At 41.7% G+C, this 25,992-nt stretch overlaps 1 protein-coding gene across 1 annotated transcript; it reads left to right on the top strand.

The window, feature by feature from the left end:
• Positions 1 to 894: 894 nt before the first annotated feature.
• NRIP3 (nuclear receptor interacting protein 3) lies at positions 895 to 25,992 on the top strand. Its single transcript, XM_042905343.1, has 7 exons — positions 895 to 1,127; positions 18,424 to 18,585; positions 19,095 to 19,177; positions 21,080 to 21,219; positions 22,411 to 22,463; positions 22,589 to 22,683; positions 22,967 to 25,992. The coding sequence occupies exons 1-7, from the start codon at positions 954 to 956 to the stop codon at positions 22,980 to 22,982; spliced, it is 723 nt and encodes a 240-aa protein (XP_042761277.1). The 5' UTR covers positions 895 to 953; the 3' UTR covers positions 22,983 to 25,992.

Raw genomic sequence — 25,992 nt, 5'->3', positions numbered from 1 at the left:
ACCGAGTTCCGATTGCTCTCGGAAGCATGCTGGAGAGTGAAAGACCCTCCCGACGGTGAGCTCTAGGGGTGCTTTTCTCCCCGGTATTCCGAAGAGCAGGTGTGGGGCACCATGCACTCCTGTGCAGTAGCGCGGAGGCGGGAGCCATTGCCACACCTCAGCCCTAGGCTGGCTCTCAGGTTTCCAGCCAGCCCTGCGCCCCCCGGCTCGCAAGTGCGGATGCGGGTACATGGACAGAGGGTGCCAGGAGGTGGAGTGGGGGGTGGGGGAGGTGTCCCCGGAAAGCCGGCTCCAGCCAGCCTGCAGGGGCTGCCCCCTCCCCAGTCACGTGGCCTGGTGGGTGGGGACCGACCTGAAGTTGCAGAAATCCTGAGCCATCCCAACTCTGAAGTGCGCTGTGGACGTTGGGGTTCCTGGAGGGGGCGCGGAGTTGGGAATTTGCAAAGCCGAGCAGCGGCGCGGACGGAGGGACTTGGGGCATGGCTCAGCTGGCGGTGATCCCGGGGTCCGCCACGGCGTGGCCAGGTGAGCGGCAGTCGGGGGCTACAGCGGTTGGGGTGGGAGAGGCTGCTCCACCAAGGGGCCCCCACACCCTATCCCGGTCCAGGGGATGCGGGGCACCCGAAACAGGAGAGGGCGGTGGGATAAAGCGGCCGTGGTAGAGCCTCGGCGCTCTGAGTCAGTTCAGCCAGCGTCACCCCTTGTCCCCGGTCCTTCCCTTCAACGCGGTGCCTTAGAGACCCGCAGCGGCCAGCGAACGCTGGGGAACCGTGAGCAGGGAGGGGGCGCTCCGCTGGCCCCGCCCCTCGCGCGCGCACTGGCTGCTCCCCGTGACGTCACGCTCGGCTATAAAACTCTCGGCGCGCGCCTCTCGCGGCGCTGGAGGAGCTCGAGGCTGAGGGCTGCTGGGGAGACGAGAGCGACGCGGACGCCGGGCAGCGGGCGCCTCAGCGATGTTTTACTCAGGGCTCCTCAGCGAGGGCGGCCGCAAGGAAACGGACATGCGGGAGGCCGCGTCGCTGCGGCAGCAGCGCCGGATGAAGCAAGCCGTGCAGTTCATTCATAAGGACTCCGCCGACCTGCTGCCCTTGGACGGCCTCAAGAAGCTGGGCTCGTCCAAGGACACGGTGAGCCCCCCGCAGCCGCGCCACCTGGGGATGCCCGCACGCGGCGACCGGTCACCGTCGCGCCGTGCGGTCTCCCCGGGCCCGCCCTTGGCCGCTTTCACTGAGTCACCCGCCCGGCCCCCGCCCCCGCCTCCGCCCGCCGCTGTCCGCTGTCTCGCTCTCGCTGGCTCGGATTCCTGTCCATCCAGCATCTCCCTGCTTCGCTTTCTGTCGGGATTCCGTCGTAGCTTTCTTTTCCAGCTCGCGCTGCCTTACGCTTCGTGCCTCTCTCTAGAGTAGGAGACCCTGCCCTGCCTTCTGGCCCTCTGGTCGCCTTTCCTTCCCGTTATTCTCATTCGTAGTTCAGAATTCGATTGCATGGGGCTTGAGCCTCGCTTGGCCGGGCTGCTTGGCCAGTCCAGTGACCCAGACAGAGGTGACTCCTTAATGGGTGTGGGAAGGAGAGGAAGAAGTGGGAAGGGGGTTTCTTGGCAGTCACCATACCCAGATGATTTTGTTACATCCATTTCCCCCTTTGCCAAGTCTACTTCTCCGTTTGATTTTGGGCTTATCTACCTTGACCTTCTTCTGAGGAGGGAGAGAGAAAAAGGGTCGAATGTGAAGGTTTCTTGAAGCCCAGACATCTCTTCATCATTCTCATCTGCATCTACCTCCAAAGAGTGGATACAGGCAGCCAGGCTGCTCCATCTCACTGGCCAGCTAACGTGTGGAGCTGGAGCTGGCGCAGGCGTTTTTTCTAGCAGGGTCGTTCTTTGCCTTAAGGAGGAGAAACTCCAGGACAGGAGGTCTGGGTTCAAAGACCATGCTGTCCTCTCTAGGAGGGGGGTGGATGGTTCAGGATTGCTAGTTTAAAGGACTGTGCTTGACTCTCATCCTTCAGTCACTGTAGTGGAACTGGGCCAAATATATGTTTAGGTTTGCAGTTTTATCTGGAGTTTTCTTGTAGTTTACTTGTTTTCTTGAATTTCACAATCACGGTATTATCTGGGCAATAATTAAATGTCTTTTAAATGAGGTAGGTGGTCTGTATAATTTTTTCAGTATTTTTTGAGATTTTGGAATATTTAATTTGGCATTAATTTGGTATGGTATTTGGCAGAGAAAGAAAGGTGTCAGCCTGGTTCACTGAAATTGCCATTGCAAGCCCTAGATAGTATGGAAGGTAGAGCTTCTGAATCCACTTCCTTTTTTTTTTTTTTTAACCATGACTAATGACACACAGATTCCAATATCAGATTTGCCCTCCCCCATTATGATAGAGAATAATTTTAGTTATTTTTGAGCAGGGAAAGGCTATCCAGTTATTTTTCTTTGATTTTTCCAAGGTATGTTACAGGATAGTCAACCTAATTCATACTCACTCAGAATCATGAGTGACTGAAATGCATTCCTAGAAAAAAGATAACTCTCTGTCTTCCCTTCTTTCACTTTAAAGTGGTCTAGATTCATGTAGCAAACCAGGTCTAAATCTTACCTTTAGCCCAAATTAATCCTAGTTCCTAAAAGCTTCAGGAACCAATAAAGAGGGAAGTATTTAAGAAAAGAAGTAAAATGTGGAATGTTTTTCTTCCCCTTATGCTGGATATAAGAAATGATTGACATTTGGTTGTCCTGGGCTGTCGGAGTTCCCTAGTCCTGAGGAACTACCACTCTATCCTTCTGCTTAGCGTTCCTTGTATTACTTCATCCTGTGTAGGAAGAATTCTGTCTGCTTTTCTGACTCCAGTCTGTGTCACTGGAGTCACACAGGAGCTGATAGCATAAAACATAGGCAGTCAGTTGGAAGGAGGACGCATCCTCAAGAAGCAAGTTATTGCCACGGATATGATGCACAGCAGTTTACTGTGAGACCTTGAGTTAGGATTCACACTTTTTCTCTGAAAAAGAGAGAAATCCATTGCCATGGATTTGATATCCCTCTCTCACTGTTCTCACACTCTTAATGTGAAAATGATTACACAGAAGAGCTAGAACAGGTCACAGAAACCAAGGCAGATTGGGGTAGGGAAAGAAAAGCTATGAGTACTGGGGTGAGGTAGCATGATTAAGCTCTCTTGAAACTGATGTTGCTGCCTCAGTACAATCTAAGAAATAACCTTAGAAGTACCCTATCACTTCACTTTATGCCTATGTCTGGTAGTGTAGACAATGACTGAATTTTCTTTCACCGAAGTGAAAATTTGAGCCAAAACTAATTGATAGGTCTGTGGTACAAACCCAATAGAAGAGGAACGAGAAAAAGACGGAGATGGGGGAAAGAAAAAATTAGGTTTTTGTTGTTGTTGATGGTACAGAAATAAAGAGAGGACAACTTAGTTTGAGATTTCTTTTTTTTTAATTTTTAATGTTTATTTTTTTTAATTTTTTTTAACGTTTATTTATTTTTGAGACAGAGAGAGACAGAGCATGAACGGGGGAGGGTCAGAGAGAGGGAGACACAGAATCTGAAACAAGCTCCAGGCTCTGAGCTGTCAGCACAGAGCCTGACGCGGGGCTTGAACTCACGGACCGCAAGATCATGACCCGAGCTGAAGTCGGCCGCCCAACCGACTGAGCCACCCAGACGCCCCTTAATGTTTATTTTTAAGAGAGAGACAGAGAGAGCGTCTGCAAGTAGGGGAGGGGCAGAAAGAGAAGGAGACACAAAATCTGAAACAGGCTCCAGGCTCTGAGCTGTCAGCACAGAGCTTGAGGCAGGGCTTGAACTCACAGTGAGATCATGACCTGAGTCAAAGTCAGACGCTTAACTGACTGAACAACCAGGTGCCCCAGGACAACTTAGTTTGAATTGACTTGGGTTTGTGCCAGTGAGGAGATTGTGGTTTGTTTTCCTCACCCTAGTGACCCATATTAGAATTATACTGTTGGGTTTTATGAATTATCTACCTTTTAACATGCTGTTTCTGAAGTATTCACTATTTGATACCAGCCTGCCAACTTTTTTTTTTGGATTGGCAAAGAGCACCTGTAGGCAATAAAATGTGGTCTTGTTCTCTTGGACCCAGGGAAGTGCCTTTGTCCTATTCCTGTTTATGTGTAGTTGGCTGTGGCAAAGTCTGCTGTGATATAATCTTACTTCTTATGTCTGGTTACCTTATTTTGTTTATCCTTTCATTTTGTGATTTTTTTTCTGTATTAGATTAAGAACCAAAATCAAAGATATGAATGAGTAATATTTTATTTGATTTATATTTAAAAAAAAATTTTTTTTTTTACGTTTATATATTTTTGAGACAGAGAGAGACACAGCATGAACGGGGGAGGGGCCGAGAGAGAGGGAGACACAGAATCGGAAGCAGGCTCCAGGCTCTGAGCCGCCAGCCCAGAGCCCGACACGGGGCTCGAACTCGTGGACCGCAAGATCGTGACCTGAGCTGAAGTCGGACGCTTAACCGACTGAGCCACCCAGGCGCCCCTGATTTATTTTTTTTTTAAGTTGATGAAGTTGGAGAAAAAAATTTTTACTCTTGGAATTTTGCCTTTTGTAATTTCTTTTGTCTTAGCTACCAGTTTCATAAATGTTCTTTTCATTGAGGTAAGGACTTTTTATTTTTTAAAAAGTGTTTGTTTAATTTTGAGAGAGAGGGAGAGAGAGAGAGATCTAGAGTGCAAGTGTGTGTTGGGGAGGGGCAGAGAGAAAGAGAGAATCCCAAGCAGGTTTTGCACTGACATTGCAAATCCCAATGCAGTGCTCCATCTCATGGTGATGAGATCATGACCTGAGCCAAAATCAAGAGTTGGATGCTTAACCGACTGAGCCACCCAGGTGCTCCAGGACTTTTTAATTTTTAAAAACAATGCTGCCAAATAGCTGTCTTTCCTACATGATAATATTATTGACCATTAGGTTATATCTTTAGTTTTCCAGCAATAGAAAGAGTTTTTCTTTCCCATCTATGATTGAATCTACTTATAGCCAAATGCTTTAGAAAAACTCACTAGAATTAGGAATGAAGGCTGCAGTAAGGATGGTAGAACACAGCAAAGCCACCTGACCATGAAATCACTAGTCCTATACTCTGATCATTTGATCTACCTGATCACAGAATGCCATAAGACATCCCTACTGGTATATATTTTGAATCAGAGAACTTTTGGAGCCTTAGAAGAGAAGCATGAAATACCAGTATAACACCAGGATCTGGTGCAAACTGAAGAGTCAGAGCTATGATTGTATCCAATTATAGCAAACATTATTTGAACACTTGCTGTGTTCAGGACACAGTACTAGGTGCTCGGACCACAAAGAAGATAGCAGTTTCTTTCTACAAGAAGTTTATAAATCAGGGGAAGGACAGGATAAATTAATTTAAAACAAATAAATGTGTAATATATCAAGTAGCAATAAATGCTATGGAGAAAATAAACCAGGGTAAGGGGAATAGAGAGTACAATGGCCAGGGTAGGGTGGAGTGGAATCTTGTACTTTATACAAGGTGGTCAGGTAAGGCCTCTCCGATAAGATTACATTGTAGAAGATACTGAAGGAAATCAGAGAGCAAAATATCTTGGGAAGGAATGTTTTAGGCAGAAGGAATAGAAAGTACAGAGGCCTGAAGTGTCAGTATGCTTGATGTGACTGAAAAACTATAAGAAAGTCATTGCGGTCAGAGCAAAATGAGTAAGTGGGAGGGTGATAGGAGATAACATCAGAGAAACAGTGGGAGGCCAAACTACTCAGGACCTTATAGGTCATTGTAGATTTATTTGGCTTTTAATCCGATATGGGAAACCAGTAGAAGACTTTGTACAGAGGGGTGACATGACATGACTTATTTTATAAAAAGATTTCTCAGACTACTGTGTAGATTAGGCTGATGATGGGCAAGAGTAGAAGCAGGGTGACTGATTAGGAGTTTTGTTATCTAGTAATCCAGGCGAAAGATGAAGGTGGCTCAGAGCAGTGAGAAAGCAGTGAAGGGGACAAGGAAAGATCAGGTTCTTGAAGGTAGAACTGACAAGTTTAGTTGATAGATTGGATTAGAGATCTGAAAGAAAGTAGTCAAGAATGACCTTAAGGTTTTTGATCTAGCAGTTGGAAGAATAAAGTTGCCATTTACTGAAATGGCTAAGACTACAGGAAGAGTAGATTAGGGATATGGATTAGGAATCAGGAATTTGATTTTTGAATGAGTTAAGTTTGGGTTATCTCTTAGTTAATCAGGAATCAGGTGTAGTTGTTGAGTAGACAGCTCCATGAGAAGACAAATAACACCATCAGGAAGCCTATGCTTGTTGCCAAGGTGTTATAGTCTATAAGCACTAGAGGAGTTCAGTGGAAGAAGTGATTACTTTGGCTCAGTGTGGCAATAGTAATGGAGATCAACATCTGATTACAATGTCATCATTTCATAGTGAGTCAACTGACTACAAGATGTTATGGAGAGGAGGCTGCCAGAGTGTGCCCTATAGAACCTCAGAACAAGAACTTTACAGTTTATCTGGTCCAGTCCCTGCCTGTGTGAATCCTTCCTAACAAAAATGCAGCCTGCCATGGGCACCTGAGAAACTGCTCAGACTAATCCACAAAGCAGATAACAATCAGGAATAGGGATCTTCTCTTTGAAATAACATGTCCGTGAGCTACACAGAAGGTCTGGAGCAACATAATGGCCTACCTTAGACAGAGCCCCATTTGTTGTTGTTGTTATAGTTGTTGTTGTTGTTGTTTATTTTAGAGAAGAAGAGAGCAAGAGCAGGGGAGAGAGGCAGAGGGAGAAAAAGAGACTCTTAAGCAGGCTCCGTGCTCAGTGCAGAGCCTGATGTGGGGCTCAAACCCGTGACCCTGGGATCATGACCTGAGCCAAAATCAAGAGTTGAATGTTCAACCAACTGAGCCACCCAGGCGCTCCAGTCCCCATGAGTTGTTGAATAAATGTAAACCCACAGACAACTTGTCTATGTTCCCATGGGGATAGAATGAGTCACATGTTATATATGCAATGAGTAAACAAAGAAGAGAAGGCACAGATACTAGTGCTCTTTTAGATTTCCAAGGCCTGATAGATCTGTATATTCAGCTTGAAATGAGAGTCAATCAGGAGTCCATGTTTATCCACAAATTTTAAATGAGGACTAAATGGAGTAGGATAATTTCATGCCCTTTTAGGGAAAAAAAAAGAATGGTAACCAGTTTCAATTTTAAGCTGAGCATGAGGATTTTAAATATGTATATACATATATATATACTTACTAACCTTTGAGTGCTTACTCTATACCTGATGTGGTGTTAAATGTTCATATGGATCATCTCATTTAATCCTCACCAATGCACTACAAAGTGCTTACTAACTTGAACTCAACTTTGTCTGACTCCAAGGTATGTATTTTATTATTTTTTTTTATTTTTTATTTTTTTGGTAGGTGGCAGGTTTAATAAGCAAAAAGAACTTACATATGAGGCTTGTCTTGGGCATCAGTAAGACAAGAAGACTCTTGCACCTGCCCACCAAATCTTAAAAGTTTATTGGGAGGCCTTGATTAGGTTCACTTACATATACCATGAAGGTGTTCTCAACACATCTCTACCTCAACACTGTCTATGTTCTTGGAGCAGCCTCTGGGAGTGGGAAGGGCAAGTGGAATTCACATTCCAAGGACAGGAGTGGGGGTAAGAGCCTTGGATGGTACAGTGCCAGCTTATGGGTCAACCCAGTGATCATATCTTTTCCATGACCTTCCCCAACATTTTATAATAACAAGATAATCCTAATTCCTTTTCCCATCTCTTGTGTCATTGCCAGTATTAATTTCATTTCATAATTTCATATACATAAGAGTATATCAGCATCTACTATATAAAAGCATTGTATAAAATCATATGTAATAAAATATATTGTTGCTATTATAATTTTGAAAAAAACTGTTATTTGTTACCTTAATTAAGAATAAAAAAAAGGAGGGGCGCCTGGGTGGCTCAGTCGGTTGAGCGTCCGACTTCAGCTCAGGCCACGATCTTGCGGTCCGTGGGTTCAAGCCCCGCGTTGGGCTCTGGGCTGATGGCCCAGAGCCTGGAGCCTGCTTCCGATTCTGTGTCTCCCTCTCTCTCTGCCCCTCCCCCGTTCATGCTCTGTCTCTCTCTATCTCAAAAATAAATAAATGTTAAAAAAAAAATTTAAAAAAAAAAGAATAAAAAAAAGGAAAGGCCTTATTTTAGTTTCACTTATTGCTTTTACAGTACTCTTCCTATCTTTATATAGATCCAAGCTTCTGACATGTCATTTTCCTTCTCTCTAAAAAACTCTAATATTTCTTGCAAGTCACATCACTGGCAACAAATTCGCTTAATTTTTGCTTTTCTGAGATACCCTTTATTTCTTTTTCACTTTTGTTTGTTTATTTTGAGAGAGAGAGAGAGAGAGAGAATGCACAGGTGAGCAAGAGCAGGGAGGGGCAGAGAAAGAGGGAGAGAGAGAATCCCAAGCAGTGCACTGTCAGCGCAGAGCCTGATGTGGGGCTCCAACTCAAGAATTGCGAAACCATGACCTGAGCCAAAATCAAGAGTCGGATACTTAACTGACTGAGCCACCCAGGCTCCCCACTTCTTCACTTTTGAAGGATAATTTGGCAGGTACAGATTTTGAGGTTAGTGGGAGTTTTCTCTCAACACTTTATTAATTTAATTTATTTTTATTTTATTTAAAAATTTTTTTTTAAATGTTTATTTTAGAGCGAGACAGAGAGACAGAGCATGAGTGGGGGAGGGGCAGAGAGAGAGGGAGACACAGAATCCAAAGCAGGCTCCAGACTGTAAGCTGTCAGCACAGAGACTGACATGGGGCTCGAACTCACAAACCGTGAGATCATGACCTAGGCCGAAGTCAGATATTTAACTGACTGAGCCACGCAGGCGCCCCTAATTTTAATTTTTTAAATATAGTTGACACACAACGTTATGCTAATTTCAGGTGTACAACATAGTGATTCAACTTCTCTATAGGTTATGCTATTCTCACCACAAATGTAACTATCATCCATCACTATACAATGCTATTACAGTATCATTGACTATATTGCCTATGCTGTGCCTTTTGTTCCCATGACATATTCATTGTATAACTGGAAGCCTGTATCTCCCACTCCCCTTCACCCATTTTGCTCACCTCTCCCACCCCCTTCCCTCTGGCAACCATCAGTTTGTTCTCTGTATTTATAGGTCTAATTCTATAAAGCATATATTTTAAATACTATTCTAAGCAAGGGTTGGCAAACTTTTTCTATAAAGGACCAGATAGTAACTGTTTTCAGCTTTTTAGTCCAGTCTCTGTCTCAACTACTCAACAATGCTATTGTAGTGCAAAAGCATCCATAGACAGTAAATGAGTGGGGTTGGCTGTGTTTCAATAAACCTTTATTTACAAAAATAGGTATCAGGCTGGATTTGGCTTATGGACTGTATTTGCTGACCCCACTTTCAAAGTGGTTCTAGTTGTGGTTCTATTGCTAGCTAGAAACCTTGGGTCTCTCTTCTGGGAATAAAAGCTACAAATGGGAGAGACTTATGTAATTTCAACCATATTGTCTGGTCTGGTCTATTCTGTGGACCACAAAATTCCATTAGTTTGATTCTGTCTGGCTTCAGTGCAGTATAGGTAAAGGGATTAAGAAAGTGGCCTTAGAAGTTCTTGCTCAAAACATGATTTTGTGGCATTCTGCAGTATAATCTACTTCCTCTCACCTCACTTTTCTTCCCACTCTATAGCCTGATTAGAAGAAGAGATATTTAAGCAGATTGGGTGCCAGATTGAGGAACCTCAGCTATTTCTACCCAGAATACAACACTGCCCACAGAGTGCATTTCCTTCAGAAGCTCCTGATAATAGTGAAGGCAGCACATTTGAGCTTGCTGCTAAGGTTTAGATGCCTAAACCCTGGTTAGGGTTTAGCAGCCACATTTCAGGAACAGGAGAGAACCAGGGACTGCTTAGATTAGTAGTACCTTGTTGAGGTAAAGCATAAAGCAAGATCCATGTCAGTAGGATGACTGGAGAATTATGTCCAAAGGTCACCAGAGTGCCTGTAGCACCTTTCTAACTAATTACTAATGTGTGTCTTGAAGGACTTCAGGAAACTAGAATACAGTTCTTGGAAAGCCAATTTTTCAATAAACATAAAAATAAACCACCTAAGTAAATTTCCTAAGCAATAGTCAAGGAGTGGGAAAGTAAATTACAAACTATGTAATGTGTAAGTATTGAGGGATTCTGAAAGAAAGATCTAGATGATGTTAATCAAGAAAGGCTTTTTGAAGAAGTGAAGAGTAGAGATTTGTTTATTCAGTACTATATCAAGAACTAGGGGTATAGCTGTGATCAAGACATTTATGGTCCCTGCTCTTGTGGAATTAACAACCTAGTGGGGAAGTGAAATAGTAAACAAGTAAATAAGCAAAATAATTGTGGATTTATAATTACTATGAAAGAAAGAGTAGGATATGTTAATAACTGAAGAGGTGGGGTACCCACTTTAAATAGTATAGTTGGGGGGGGCATCTTTGATGAAATGACATTTGAGCTGAGACTTGAAAAATGAGAACAAGTTAACTATTTGAAGTGTTAGTGGGAGAACATTGCAGACAGAGGGAATAACAGGTGCAAAGGCATTGGAATGGGGAAGAGTTTTTGAACAAGGAAGTATGGATGAATAAAGGGAGTGTGGCATGTATATGGTATGTAGATGGAGGTTGGAGCAATGGACAAGAACCAGATGATGCAGAACCACATAGACCATGGTAAGAAGTTTGAATTTTATTCAAAGAACAATAGGAAGCTATTGAAGGGTTTGGAGTAAGGGAATGTATTATCCAACTTATATTTTTAAAAACCCACCCTGGTTGCTATGTAGAGAATGAACTGGAAAAGGATGAAAGAAGAGGCAGAAGATAAGTTAGGAGTTTTTTGGCAGTTCAGATAAGAAGTGATGAACCAACATATAGAAGCAACCTAGGTGTCCATCTGTGGATGAATGGACAAAGAAAATGTAGTATATATATAATATTCAACCATAAAAAAGTATTAAATCTTAACCATTTGTGACAACATAGATGACTGTGAGGGTCATGCTAAGTGAAGTAAGTCAGAGAAATACAAATACCATATGATCTCACTTATAAGTGGAATCTAAAAAACACAACAAACAAACAAAACAACCAAGGTCATAGATACAGAGAACAGATTGGTGCTTCCTGGAGGGCAGGGGAGTGAAATGGATGAAAGTGGTCAAATGGTACAGACTTCCAGCTATAAAAAAATAAGTCATGGGGATATCATGTCCAGCATGATGACTATAGTTAATACTAGCGTACTGCATATTTGAAAGTTGCTAAGAGGGTAGATATTGAAAGTCCTCATTTTAAGGAAAAAAGGGAAAACATTATAACTATGTATGGTGATGAGCATTAACTAGACTTATTGTGGTGATCATTTTGCAGTATATACAAATATGAAATCATGTCATATACCTATAACTAATACAATGCATGTATAATATAATTATACCTCAATATTTAAAAATTGCATTGTTTAAAATAAAACTTAGAGGATGAGGTCAATTAAAGTTACATTGCATTTTTAAGGTCTAACAAGCTTTGAAGGTTTTCTGCAAGTATAAAAGACAAAAAAAATGATGATGGCTTGGATTAGATTGGAGGTAGTAAAGATGGGGAGGAGTAGATTAATTCCAGATATGTTTTAGAGAAAGCAACAATGGTACTTTGGGATGGAAGTTTAGGGAAAGGAAAGAATCAAAAGTAGATGGGTGTATGGTGGTGCCATTTTACCAAGTTGGTGGAAAGGGAGAGATCCAGAATGTTAAAACTGAACAGGACTTGGAAGCTCAAACAAACTTATTTTATTACTGATGAAGAAAGCAAGGCTTGAGAAAAGTAATGCCTACGAAGATTAGTGATTGACCCAAGATAATATATGACAACTGATCATTTTGCTGAAAGTAGAAAGTCTTCCTGGAGGAATAAAGATAAGTTTGGGAAGGAGGATGAATGGTACTGGAAGATCTTTAATGTTAAATTGAAGATTTTGTGTTTGATATACCTGGCCAGAAAACCTCTGTAGGTTAAGGAGACCATGAAACTAGTCTTTTAGGATATTTCTTGGATTTAGCAATAACAGTAGAAATGGAGAGGGAAATATAAGGTGTTAAAGAGGTAGCAGAATTTCACTCACCGAGATAGGGAATAAGGGAGAAAGTTCAGGTTTTGTGGGAAAGATCAGTGCGACAAGTTAAGTTTGAAAGTGCCTGTGGAATGTGTAAGTAGAAAGTTCAAAGTGGCAGTTGGATCTATGAGTCTAAAACTCAGAAGTGAGATCTGGGCATGAGACAGCGTCATCATCATAAAGGTAGTAATTTATGCAATGAAAGTAGATAAGGTTGCCCTGAAAGAATATGTAGAGTGAAGAAAGGACCAAAGACAGATTAGTGATTTAAGAAATGAGCAGAAGTAAGGGAACCAGTAAAAGAGACAGATGCCACATAGAGACAGAAAGGTGGTTTTAGAAGCTAGTGGAGTGTGTCAGGAAAAATGGAGTGGCTGTGTTTTGTTGCAGCATTGTTTCTAATGGCAGACATGTAGAAACAATCTAAATGTCCATCAGTAGTTAAATAGTTAAATTGAGGTATATTTGAACCACAAACTCAAATGTCTGCAGAGGATATGCTGTTTTAAAATGCAGAAAATAGGGCAGATGTAAGAGAACAGGTGCCAAGGTGGTTACCTGCCTAAGTTACATTGTTGGTGCCTGTGCATACACACATGCACACACACTTTGGTTTTTGCATGATTGGGCTGATACTGTTGGATAGCTAAATCATCACCCATTCTCAGACCTTTTCTACCTGCATGTCTCCTCTATAGAGATTAGAAAAGCTGAATTCTCTCCCAACTCCCTTTGCAGTTAAGACTGGGCATGTGAATTCTGATCAAGAAGATATAGGGAAAATACTGAGGGAACTTCTGGGAAAACTTTTGCTTTCCTAATGAAAGGGATAGATGGCACATTGTCCCTTCATCCTTCCTCACTCCTTGAGGAATATTTATATGACCATGAGGGGATATCCAAGAGTACAGAGACAGTAGCCCCCAAATTGTTAAACTGCTGAATTATTGCCAACATCTGTCTACCTCCAGACTTCTTGTTATATAAGAAAAAATACACTTCCATTTAAGACATTGTAATTTGGCTTTTCTTGTGGCTGAACATTTTCCTACTATATGGGGTATACTGTTTCATGTAATGTTTGTTTTTATAAAAGATACATTTAAAAATTTAGACTATTCCTTGTGTAGGGATCTCTATATATCTAGGTCAATGGTGATATTATTATTTCTTGACTTAATTGATTTTATCATCATCTATTGATTTTCTACCATAATAGGTAAGGGTTTAATTCTCTTACACCTCTTTATTATGTCCTCTCTCCTAATATACTAATATTCTGTTAAATAACTGTTTTGGGTCCAATCAGCATTTACTGCTTAGTAAATAAGAAACTGGAACTGTTCATATTATTCACAGCTGGGTCAAATAATGTACTGTATTTCCTTTCTCATACAAATATTTGCGTTTCTCAAAATTAATAGTTGCCAACTTATTTTTTATGTAAAATTTAAATCTCCAAGTACCTTAAAACTGTAGATGATATACCAGGTCCATCACTTTTTTCTTGGAGACATCCTTCCTGGAGCCCTCCATCCTCTAATTTCATTTTGGACTGGTTGCTCTCAAGGCCTGTTATATATCCTATATCCTAGACTTTTCCTTCAGCATCATTTTCAGAATATCCTTTGCCTCTCTTCTCTGTTGGATCCTTTGTTCTTGGACCATATGATTTTTTTCTTTGTTCATTGGTTTCCCTCACTTTGGTGGAGCATGTCCTTCAGTAGTTTCTTAAAGATTCATGGGAAATATCTTTCCTGAGTTTTGACTGATAGTTTGGCTAGGTTAGGAAACTATGCACTGTCAAATTTTTAAAAAGTATTATTCCATTGTCTTTTAGCTTCTCTAGTTGTCCCTATGCCATTTTGGTTCCAAATCCTTTGTATTTGGATCATCTTTTTCTCTTTGGAAGATTTTGCAGTCTGTGTCACCCATAATATTCCAAAAATTCATAGTGATGTGAAATTTTGTCGTGGGCCTTTCTTCTCTTATTAGATGAGGCTCTACGTGGATTTTTTCAATCTTTAAATCCATATCCTTCAGCTCTGGCTTAGTATGGTACTCCATCCTCACCCTTAGCTGTTCTAGAAATCTGACAGTACATAATTTCTAAGCCTAGATAAACTATTAACCAGACAGAGTTTTTTTGATTTACTATTTAAAAAAGAATAAACGTTTGGCATACTTCCCATTTGTCTGGGTCAAGTGGGAGTTTTATGAAGCCTTTATACTGATCTATTTCCAACCCTCTAACTGTAGAGGTTCTAATACCTCTAACTCCTCAGCCTTTTCAGAGTTTTAGTTTGAGTAGGAAAACTGCTTTTACAGCTAGACCCCAAAAATATAATAGCTCAAACATAATAGTTTATTTTTTCTTAAGTAACAGTACTAGTAGAAAGGTCAGCAAGACAGTCTTCTTCCATATAGTCATTTAGGGACCTAGACTGACAGTGGCTCTTCTGTCTTTAACATGTCACCTCTAAAGGTTGCCTGGGTGGCTCAGTCAGTTGAGTGTCTGACTCAGCTCAGGTCATGATCTTGCTCATGGGTTTGAGCCCTGCATCGGCCTCTGTGCTGACAGCTCAGAGCCTGGAGCCTGCTTCAGATTCTGTGTCTCCCTCTCTCTCTGCCCCTCCACTGCTCATGTTCTGTCTGTCTGTCTCTCTCTCTCTCTCAAATACACATTAAAAATTTTTTTTTGAATGTGACCTCTAAGAAGGTTATCTTAAGGATCATTTCCATTCCAACCAGTCAGAAGAGAAAAAGAATGGAGGAATGGGCACAGGATATTTTTATGGATCAGGTCTAAAGTGGTACATGTCGCTTCTCCTCACATTCCGTTGGCTAGAAGTCAGTCATATGGCCATGCCTAACTACAAGGAAGTTGTACTGCACAAGAGAACATGGATTTTGATGAACAACTGGCAGTCTTTGCCACTCTAGCATTGTATGGAGTGGAATGGTGTGAAGCTTTCTTTAGTGTAGGTCAGTTACCACTTTTCTGTTTGCTTCTCAGATTCCACAATCTTGTCTCTTTTTGTCTCTTCTTGTTATTGTTGTTTCCTGTATATTGTTCTTTTTGTTCTTATAGGTTTAGGCCTTTCTTATTCCTTGACTATTATTTTAGTGCAATTTTGGTTGGGAGCACAGGTAAATATGCAGTTGCATGTCATTTAAAACCTGTAGGCATAATAAAATGACCACAGAAAACTATTTCTGAGGTTCATGTGGGTTTATTGGCTGTGAATTTTCAACTTCTAAACTATATTATGAATACTTTTAGTTATGAAATTGAACAAAGAGAATTATATGTATGACATAGAAAAATGTCTTTCAAATATTAAACAAAAGTAGAAAATGTTAGAACAGTGTTATAGTATGATCTTATTTTTGTATGTGTTTGTATATGTACTAAAATGTTTGGAAGGATATACTTCTAAATTTAATGGTGGCTATTTGTAGAGAGTAGGACTGAGGAATGGTTGAGTTGAGGGACACTCCCTTTTGATTTTATATATTTCAGTGATATTTGAATTTTTTCACTGAGCATGTATTGTGTTTGAACCTTTTTTGGTTACTAAAGAAAAGAACACATAAATTGTCAGCAGGGTCAAATGCCCCAGAGAACTCAAGGAAAAACGAAGGCTGAAAAATATCTACCAGATTTGGAAATTAGGAGATTATTATTGGTGTTGAGGGATCAGAAGTAATCTCAGTGAAGAAAATATAGGATATCAGGAAATAGACATAGTGATTTGGGGATTCTTTAAAAATGGACTGTTCAGTGGGGCGCCTGGGTGGCTCAGTCAGTTAAGCTTCCACATCTTCATTTCAGCTCAAGTCATGATCTCATGGTTCGTGGGATCAAGCCCTGTGTTGGGCTCCATGCTGACAGTGCAGAATCTGCTTGAGATTCTCTCTCTCTCTCTCTCTCTCTCTCTCTCTTAAAATAAATAATTAAACTTAAAAAAAATAGACTATTCAAGACAAGGGTGTGATTAGAGGAGGATGTTGAATTGAGGGTCTGAGGTTATGTGGAGTTTTCTCCCCAATATATGAGCACTTTGAGTATGTTTTATAACCTGTGGAGGAAGGATTCTATATGGAAGGAGGAAAATTCAGAAGAGCAATGACTTCAAGGAAAATAATTTCAGAATTTTCCTCATCTGTCCAGTAATGATTAGACTCCTTTGCAAGATTAGGAGTAGTGAGGTAAAGCCATGTTCAGCAAGACTGATGTAGAAGGAAAGCCCCAAACTTTCAGTGAGCAGGGCTTTCGTTAAATGGCCTTTGAATCCCTTCTAGTGTTCAGTTCTACAAAGGTAGTTTATCTGAGTTGGTTCTGCTGAGCATGGACTTGATCGAAGCAAACACCCTGCTTTAATATGACTTGAGCTAGGAATCCAGGCTTATTAGTGAGAGAGATAAGAATGAAGAATTTCTGTTTCTTTTGAGGAGCAAAGCATTTTCCAGTGTCACATCAGGAAATCTGACAGAGTTAGCACTTCCTCTAGCTCCTTATCAAGTTAAGAAGCTCTCATTTTCTTTTTAAGTGCCTCTCTCTCTCTCTCTCTCTCTCTCTCTCTCTCTCTCCTTTTCCCAAGGATACTAATTTAGAATCTGTTTTGCCAAGAGTCTGTGTATTTTGGGAATCCATTTCTTCACCTCACCAGGGTTACAGTGAGTCATGGCTCTGACTCCATTCTTCCTCAGAAATTGTAAGGTGGTAGATAATTAAGACCTTATCCAGTTTTAACCCCTTTCTTGGGAAAATTCTAGGCTCTAGGCTTCTAAGAGTGATCCTCTTCGCCCTAAAATTGGAGAGGCACCTGGTATGTGTTATATAGAAACTTGGAGTTAGACTCTTTCCTCTGAGAGATTTTAAATATTATTGTAAACTGAGGATAAGATTCTTGTGTATAGAAATTACTCAGGTCAAATGAGTTCTTATCAAGAGGTAACCTATATTTTCTACAGGCCACTTTGTGTAGAAAGAGCAGAGCATGGATATGGCTGCCCTATGAACTCTCCAAACAATTTCTGTCAAAGAGCAGACTTGAATTCACATTCCTCATTCTGCCTCCTGATATTAGGTATCCTGGCATAGATATAAGGTCTTATTAAGTCTCCTGTTTCTTGGTCAGTCTCTTCCCCTTTTACACTCCCACTTTTTGGCCCATTGGAGAGAGAGAGAGTGGATAACAAGCATCTGACAAGAGTTGCCTTATGTTTCTTGAGATCCAGAGGATGTCAGTAAAGATTAGTCATATGGGTTCTGCCAGGTTCCAAAGTGTCTCCTGAGAGGGTTGCTCAGCAGGTATGGATTCCTCTCTTCCTGCCCCAACCACCCCATGAGTTGCCTAGCCCACAGGACAGTCAGGTCACGAAGGCATATGAAGACTGGGTCCAAAAGATGAGACTGTAAGGGAGTGAGACTTGAAATAAAAGTGGGCAGGGACATCTGGGTGGCTCAGTCAGTTGAGCGTCTGACTTCAGCTCAGCTCATGATCTCACATTTGTGGGTTTGAGCCCCATTTTGGGCTCTGGGCTGACAGCTCGGAGCCTGGAGCCTGCTTCAAATTCTGTGTCTCCCCCTCTCTCTGCCCCTCCCCCACTGGCTCTCTGTCTCTCAAAAATAAATAAACATTAAAAAATTTTTTTTAAAAGAAATAGAAGTGAGCAGAGCTTCTGACAACCAGTACTGGGTAGGTTTCTCTGGTCTGTGAGAATGAGCTGCCTCATCTGTAAATTACCTGGGAGGATACATTTCTTCCACATAGACTAAGGTCACTTTAGCCCTTGTAAGGGACGGGAAGGCAGTAGGCCTTCCAAATCACAAGGGTTCCTCAGTTCTCTTTAGCCATAGAATATTCACTGGCCCTATCCACATTTTCCAATGTCCCACCTTGCTCTTTAATTCATTCAGGGTGGCCTACTGGAAATTGATTCATAGTACCTGCTCTGATAAAACCAATGAAGAGTCTACTTGAAGGAAGAATAAATAAGAAGCAAAGGTAGAGCGCAGTTATGTGAGGTTCCTTCATTACTTCTGTGGGACCTGGGGGACAATGGGAAAGGGGGGAAATGACCTGTCACTAAGATGCCTCTGCTTTCTATTCCTCAAGCAACCTCATAACATTCTGCAGAGGCGCCTCATGGAAACCAACCTGTCTAAACTTCGAAGCAGCCGTGTTCCTTGGGCCTCCAAGACCAACAAACTGAATCAGGCTAAGTCTGAGGGACTAAAGAAGTCTGATGATGATGACATGATTTTGGTTTCTTGCCAGGTAATATTCTGAGAGTAGTTTTTCCAGGGTTTTCTGGAATAGGATTTGGGCCCATTGTGATCCCCATAGTGGGGCCCTCTCCTCCAAACTATAGAGTATGGGTCTTATCATGGACTCACCATAAGTGAGTTTTACAGGAAGCATATGCTGCATTTTTATGCATGTATATCTTTATGGGAAAAAGGACCAAAGCTTTCATCATATTTGCAAGAATGCGTAACACACACACACACACACACACACACACACACACACCACACACACACTTAAAATTAAGAGCTACTTGGTGTATAGAACTATAAACACACAAAATTCTTTGGGATCCTCTGTCAGCTCTAGATTCAGCAGGAAAAAAGCTCCTAAAGGAGATTCTGCCATGGATAAAGATGAGACATTACCAGCCCATAATGGTGAGATGCTCTCCAGCCCTGTCTTTCATATGACATCTGCTTGCTCCCTTCCCTTTTGCTTCTCTAGCTCCTGCTGAACAGTATGTTTCCTCTCCACAGTGTGCTGGAAAGGATGTGAAAGCCTTGGTTGACACAGGCTGTCAATATAATCTCATCTCTTCAGCCTGTGTGGATAGACTGGGGTAAGTAGCCACTTGTACTGGGTGGGAATCAGATGCTAATGCACTCTTTTCCTGAATCTATTTTGAGGCTAGAGATGGTGAGGGTCTCTACCAAGGCTCCAAGAGAAGTGTGCAGAGTTCAACTAGTCAGCTGGAATTAGTCCTTAGTAGAGGGGGCATGGTAGATTCCCAGGCACGTGGGAGAAATCAGTGAGCCAGGAAAGCCTCAGGTTTTCCATCAACTCCCACCTATTAATTTCTGAGCAAAGACTTTGAGGGTCTATAATGAGAGAGTGTGAGATCCTTGGTTCATTGTTTGCCATGGCCTGATTCTGATATGTGCCCTGCCAGGACAACAGATTAGAAGAAGCTGTCCTGTTGGTATATCCCAGATGAGTAAAAGCAGGGATGCGCTTTATCTTAGCTTACTCAGCGTACTTCTGGAAGCCATACTGCCTGTCCCAAGAAGATAGAACTTAGAATAGGATGGCTATTGCTGCTGGGCCTGAACCATCGTAGGTGTGATTAGCTAGCTGTTTCTTAGTGCCTTTCCTCTCTGTAAAGAACATGTAAAATCAAATCTTACTGCTTCTCCAGCTGGGGATGTGAAGCAGATACTTCATATATTGATGTCTTTGGTTATTTAACAGCTAGAATTGGGTTCTTCCTCTTCTGGTCAGAGAAAGTCATTTTGTATCTTTCCTCCTTTTCAGTCAATGGGTACTTTTATTTCTTTCCTTCTTCCTTCTCTTTCCTCCTAAGTAGCAGGGGGGCCCTAAGGTCTAGCCCAGAATTGGAAGAATCAATCCAATGTCATTTTCTACTTTTCTAGCCCTCAGTACAGCAAATCATTCCCAGCTCAAATATCTTTATTGAAACAATCACTAGTGTAGATAAAATGGTCCATTCTAGGCTACTTTCAAGATGTTCATATTCTTAGGTGGGACTGGAACAAAGCTTGGTTTGTATAGTTAGTGACCTCTGCCACCTGATCTGTTCCTTCTTGTTTCTACCCTGTCCTCACCCTCACCACCACTGTAACTCTTTGAAGCTGGTTCTGTGGGATTTGTACACTGATATTTAGGCTGGTGGGAGGAGCCCAGGGCACAAGTGCTCCTGTGGGAAGAATCCTGAGCTTTTTTATGTGGTGAAGAGGTGAAATACAGTGCAACATGATGGTTCCAGAAAGGCTAATAATGTCCTGATGCATAATTAGGCACCAGTCTGCCATGGTTCCAGCAGAATTAATAACCATCTGTAAAACTGCAGTTATTTTTCTTTTGGATGAGCTATAACACCAAAAGAGAGGAAATGGAGTAATGCAGAAGTATTGGCACAGAAAGTCCATAATTAAGTTTTTATCCACCAACCCATAATAGCTTGGGTGCTAGCTGTTCCAATCAGCTTATATAACTGTAAAACCTGGGTGCTGTTCCTTTCCTTTCTCCCCTGCAGAGACAAGTTAAATTAATTATGAATTTCTCCATGATATTCCTTGCTGATATCAATATCAATGTGATTACCAAATAAGTACCAGCATCCACTAACCTTATATCCTAAGACTGATGAGGATAAACTGCCCTGAGGGCAGTTAGCTGTTAACTAAGTTGCCTTGCATATAAGTGGGGATTTTAGGATGCAGAATCGGATTTTCTGAGTGTATCAACTTTCATTTACACCAATGCAGATAGTGACATAGCTTTTTGAGAACAGCAGCTAAATCTTTCAGTTTTTGTATCCCCTGGCATAGGTAGGACAAAATTCTGAAACAAGAAGTATAGGCTTTCTAGCACTTTTTTTTTTTTGGTAAATTAAACCCAGGAAAGCCTGGAAAATTATACCTGGGGGCCAGAAGGTAGAAATTGCCAGATTTTATCAAAAACCTCTGCCAACGGGATTCTGATAGTTCCCTCTCTGATGCAGACTCAAGGAGCATGTCAGATCTCACAAGCATGAAGGAGAGAAACTTTCTCTACCCCGGCATCTGAAAGTAGTGGGCCAGATTGAGCACCTGGTGATCACACTGGGTTCCCTCCGTCTGGACTGTACAGCAGCTGTGGTTGGTGAGTAGAATTGAAAGTGGGACCTATGGACCCCTTTTGTAAACCCTCTCCCTTCTTCCACCAAACCCTTGTGAGGTCTCATGCCTGTAAATAACTGACTTCTTCAAAATCCCAGGTTTCCACTTTTTCTGTACTATAGACTTGTCCCAATTTTTACTCTCCAAAGTACCAGATGGGCTCTGAGCTACATTCAAGACATGTTGAGAATCACTAAGAAAAAGGAGTGTGTAATTCAGGATACAAAAAATTTAAGGGTAAGAAAATAGACATTTTTGTGTGCCAGTGAAGATGGTTCCTGAAAGCTTTCCCTGAGCTATTGGAGGTAGAAGGCAAGATCCTCTTACTCCTTTGCCATAAATCACTTTCTACTACCTCTTGTACTTTCCCTTATGTAGTCTCCTCTACACTACTGTAAATCCTGAGTTTTGTCTAAAGGCCTTTGGCTTTTAGAGTTTTTTTTTTTCAATATATGAAATTTATTGTCAAATTGGTTTTCACACAACACCCAGTGCTCATCCCAAAAGGTGCCCTCCTCAATACCCATCACCCACCCTCCCCTCCCTCCCACCTCCCATCAACCCTCAGTTTGTTCTCAGTTTTTAACAGTCTCTTATGCTTTGGCTCTCTCCCACTCTAACCTCTTTTTTTTTTTCCTTCCCCTCCCCCATGGGTTTCTGTTAAGTTTCTCAGGATCCACATAAGAGTGAAACCATATGGTATCTGTCTTTCTCTGTAGGGCTTATTTCACTTAGCATCACACTCTCCAATTCCATCCACGTTGCTACAAAGGGCCATATTTTGTTCTTTCTCATTGCCATGTAGTACTCCATTGTGTATATAAACCATAATTTCTTTATCCATTCATCAGTTGATGGACATTTAGGCTCTTTCCATAATTTGGCTATTGTTGAGAGTGCTGCTATAAACATTGGGGTACAAGTGCCCCTATGCATCAGTATACAGATACTCCTGTATCCCTTGGGTAAATGGCTTTTAGAGTTTTAAAGACCTAGGTTTGAATCTTGGCTCTATCATCTTTTAACTGTAATGATCTGGGAAAATTATTTAATATAATAAATGCTCAACAGATGTTTATTGGATGGATGGATGGATGATTAGATGGAACCCAATAGTGATAAGGCTGACTTCTAAACCAGAATGGCAATAGTTGAATCTTACTTTTTTTTTTAGAGGACAATGAGAAAAACTTGTCCCTTGGTCTCCAGACTCTCCGATCCCTTAAGGTAGGATTGATTTTATTTTCCCTTTGATACTTACTCTCTGGGTGGGGAGGGTGGGGGGTGGGGGGATCCTTTTGCACTGACAGTAGGATTATTGACAGTGCCCAGTGATTCTCCTTTGTTTTCAGTGCATAATAAATTTGGATAAGCACCGACTGATCATGGGGAAGACAGACAAGGAAGAAATCCCTTTTGTGGAGACAGTTTCCTTGAATGAAGACAAGTAAGTGCCCAAATGAGTCAGGTCAAGTAAAATCCACTTGTCATTAGGTGGAGGGTTCTCATATAGGATATTGGGTTGTGTTTGTTCTTCAGTCTTGCCATAAGTACATTCACCCCTAACCCCTAGAGTTCACCATCCCATAAAACTCTCTAGCCCATATTCTGGAATGAGTAGTAATGATACTGGTGGGGAAATTAAGTAGCTTTTAAACTAAAATTGTACTTGCCTTCAACCTAACTTCTTTGAATTTGGTATCATTTCTTCTATTTCTTTCTCATTTCAGCACTTCAGAAGCATAACTACAGACTGCAGCATGTCTGCACGTATGCATACATACCAGGTTGACAGATTGAGAAACCTGGGTTTGAACCAAATGCTGTAGCAACTTGCTGTGGACCAAGTCCTTTCCTCTGATAGAAGCTCCAGGGGCTCCTTCCCACCCAGACCTCTCTAGACTTTAGTCTGTGCTTAGAGATCTTATCTGGTTATAGCCATTGTTTTTTACTCCTCTGATCACTTAATTTATAGACCTTTTGACACTGCCAGGTCTCACTTGTGGCCTACTTCTCTGCTTCTTCCAGGAATTTGCTTTTATTAGTCAGGTATAGGGGCTGTCAGGTTCTATTTCTCTATAGATACACTTGCTTCTTTTCCTATAGCTAAAATGTATAATAAACAGGAACCTGACCTTTATCTCCTTTCAGCTGTTTCAATGAGGTGCAGGATACCTAGGTCTCAGAATTAGAATTTCTTCTAATTCATTCGTTGATTTCTCAAGTATAAATTCATCTGAAAGGGCCAAGAGAGATCATCTAGTTAAACCCTTTTATTTAAAGGTCCAGAGAGGCAAGTGAATTGTCTAAGCTCTTATACTAAGTCAGTGGCAGAGGAACCTAGAGACTCAGATTTGACAAGCCAAGACTATGTTCATTCTCCCATTCTGCTACTTTTGTCTTCAGGCCTTGAGAGGAGAATGAAGAGGTGGGGGGTTGTAAAAAGGCAGGGTAGGGGAAGAATCTGCTTTGGGGATGGATGCCAGGAGGATCTGAGTAGCCCTCCCTCCTGTGTGCTAAGTCTACTAAAAGTCTCTGCACCCAGTTGTCACATATAGGGCCTTATTTTGGTGCCTAAAAGCTGAGGGTACAAAGATGAATGAGATGATCTCTCACTGTGAACTTCTTAGAGGGGAGAAGGGGGAAAGGAGCCACAGACAGAAGAACATTAATCACTTTCTGAGATGGAATTGAAGGCTATGTTAAATAATCAGGGGATCACTATTAGACATTGATACCTCCAAGATCCAGTCATTATTTCTGCCCAGTCTATTATTTGTCTGCCATGGACTCAAGTAGCTGGTATCATGAATAGGGAAAGGAGATGCAAAAAACCTGAAGAGGTCCAGAATAGAAGGAAATACTAGGTAGAATAAGTTGGTGGAAACTCCTACCTATGGAAACCTTTCTGGGGTGGTGGTCAGGAATGAAACTTCCAGGCAGGAAACTGAGGGTTGGGAAGCTCTTCAGCTTTGCTCTATTTTAAGGAAAGAGGCAGGGTAGGAGCTGGCAGTGTTAAGAACAAGTTTTTCTGACTGCCCAATGTCCCCTGCCTCTCCTCAAAACATTGGAGGTCACAGGGGTATCTTGAAGCTTTTTTGTTGGGGTGTCAGCTTAGGCACACAGATACCTATAATGGAATCTCCCCTTCAATTTGGTCATAAAAGTACTTGGAGAAGTCAGAAAAATACTCAGCTATATCTTTTTAAGAGATTCCCAACTTTATCCTTGCTTCATGGAAGTAGTTTCCAGCGCATTTAACAGATCCCATGTTGAACTTTGCCAGGTCCCACCTATAATCTCATCTAGTGTTCAGCTACTGCCTCTACCAAACAACTTTTTGGAACTGTGAATGTTTTTAGGCTTACAGAAGCTCCCTAAAGACTAGGAACTTGGTGACTCCCACTTGAACAGCTAGGCAGCCATAGTACAGCCTAGGGCACCCCAAGGCTCCCCTTCTTATCAGCCTCTATAGCGGAAGCAAGATGGAAAACTAAGCACAGCCACAGCAGAGGAGGCCATGCCTGAACTTCAGCAGGGGTGATCCCAGTTTACCAGCCTTCAGTGCCCCCTCCAAATTTGCCACATTTTTTCCTGGGGTGAGGGAGACCTGTGCCTTTCCACTGAGGCCTCTCCACTCTCTTGCCCTACCTATCATGGCATCACTTTGGCCTGCTCTTTACCCTAAGGCTGAGTTGAAATACTTCACCCCTTCCTTCCCAGGTTGAAAATTCCACTCCAAGCCTTGACTCTTGGCTATTCTACAGGCATATTGTAAGTTCCTTCACCTGGTTTATCCTTATTTGGATTCCTGGTGGACCAAGTGAGGCCAGAATTTCTTAGGTGTTAGAAACATGTGACTGATTCTGACAAATTGAGTTGAGGATTATGTGGTGTCACAGGAATGATCAGATGGCCTTTAGTGATCTTTCTGGCCTCTGAAAATTAATGATTTTCCAATTTTGGAATAGAAACAATTGGGATGATCTGAGCTTAGGATATCATAATCTCATTCAATGCAGTCAGATCATTTGAATTCACTAACCAAATAATTGTGCTTTAAACCTCAAGCTTTATAGAGGTACCTAAAAATGTCTAAAGACAATTATGGGAAGTCTTGAACTTCATTAATCTTTAAATGCTGCCAAGTTTATTATTCTGGTAGCCCATATCTCTCTGGTATTCATGAGGGAGCACCTGATCTACTTTTTGGGAGCTGGCAAGGTAAAAAGGTAAAGTTATTTGCCCCAGAATTCCCTAAAAAATTCTCTCTGGCACCTCTGATTCAGGATGTGAGAAGAAAGTGTCTACCCAGGTCAGAGTTCTCAAGACAGGCAGTAGAAAGCATTAACCCTGCAGAACTAGTACCCCCCTCATTCCTTATTAGATCTCCATCTCAAGTACAAGAAGTTTGAAAAATATTGGTTTTGTTATTTGGTATATCTATGCCTGAGTTATTTGAGGAACAAATGTTTTCTGACTTTTCTATTTCCTTGCCCTGCACAGACCCCATCTGGTAAGATTTTCTATTCCTTAGCTCAAAGTGTCTGTAGAATGGAATGCTTATTGTGTCAGCTGCCCTGACTCTTGTGTAATAGAAGCATCCTTCCAGGCTGGAGACATGGAGGAGATGAACTGGATTCTTCCCTCCTTCTGTTGCCAAGCCTCTACATTGGCACTTTACCTGCTCAGTGTTTATGGCTGTGTTGGGTTTATTTGTGAGATTGATGTAACAATAAAGTGAAATCTTCCCCTC

Source organism: Panthera leo, chromosome D1 (genome assembly GCF_018350215.1).
Source record: "Panthera leo isolate Ple1 chromosome D1, P.leo_Ple1_pat1.1, whole genome shotgun sequence".
NCBI classification, from domain to species: Eukaryota; Metazoa; Chordata; class Mammalia; order Carnivora; family Felidae; genus Panthera; species Panthera leo.
The sequence above is the reverse complement of the archived record's forward strand: the minus strand, read 5'-3'. Positions and strand labels throughout refer to the sequence as shown.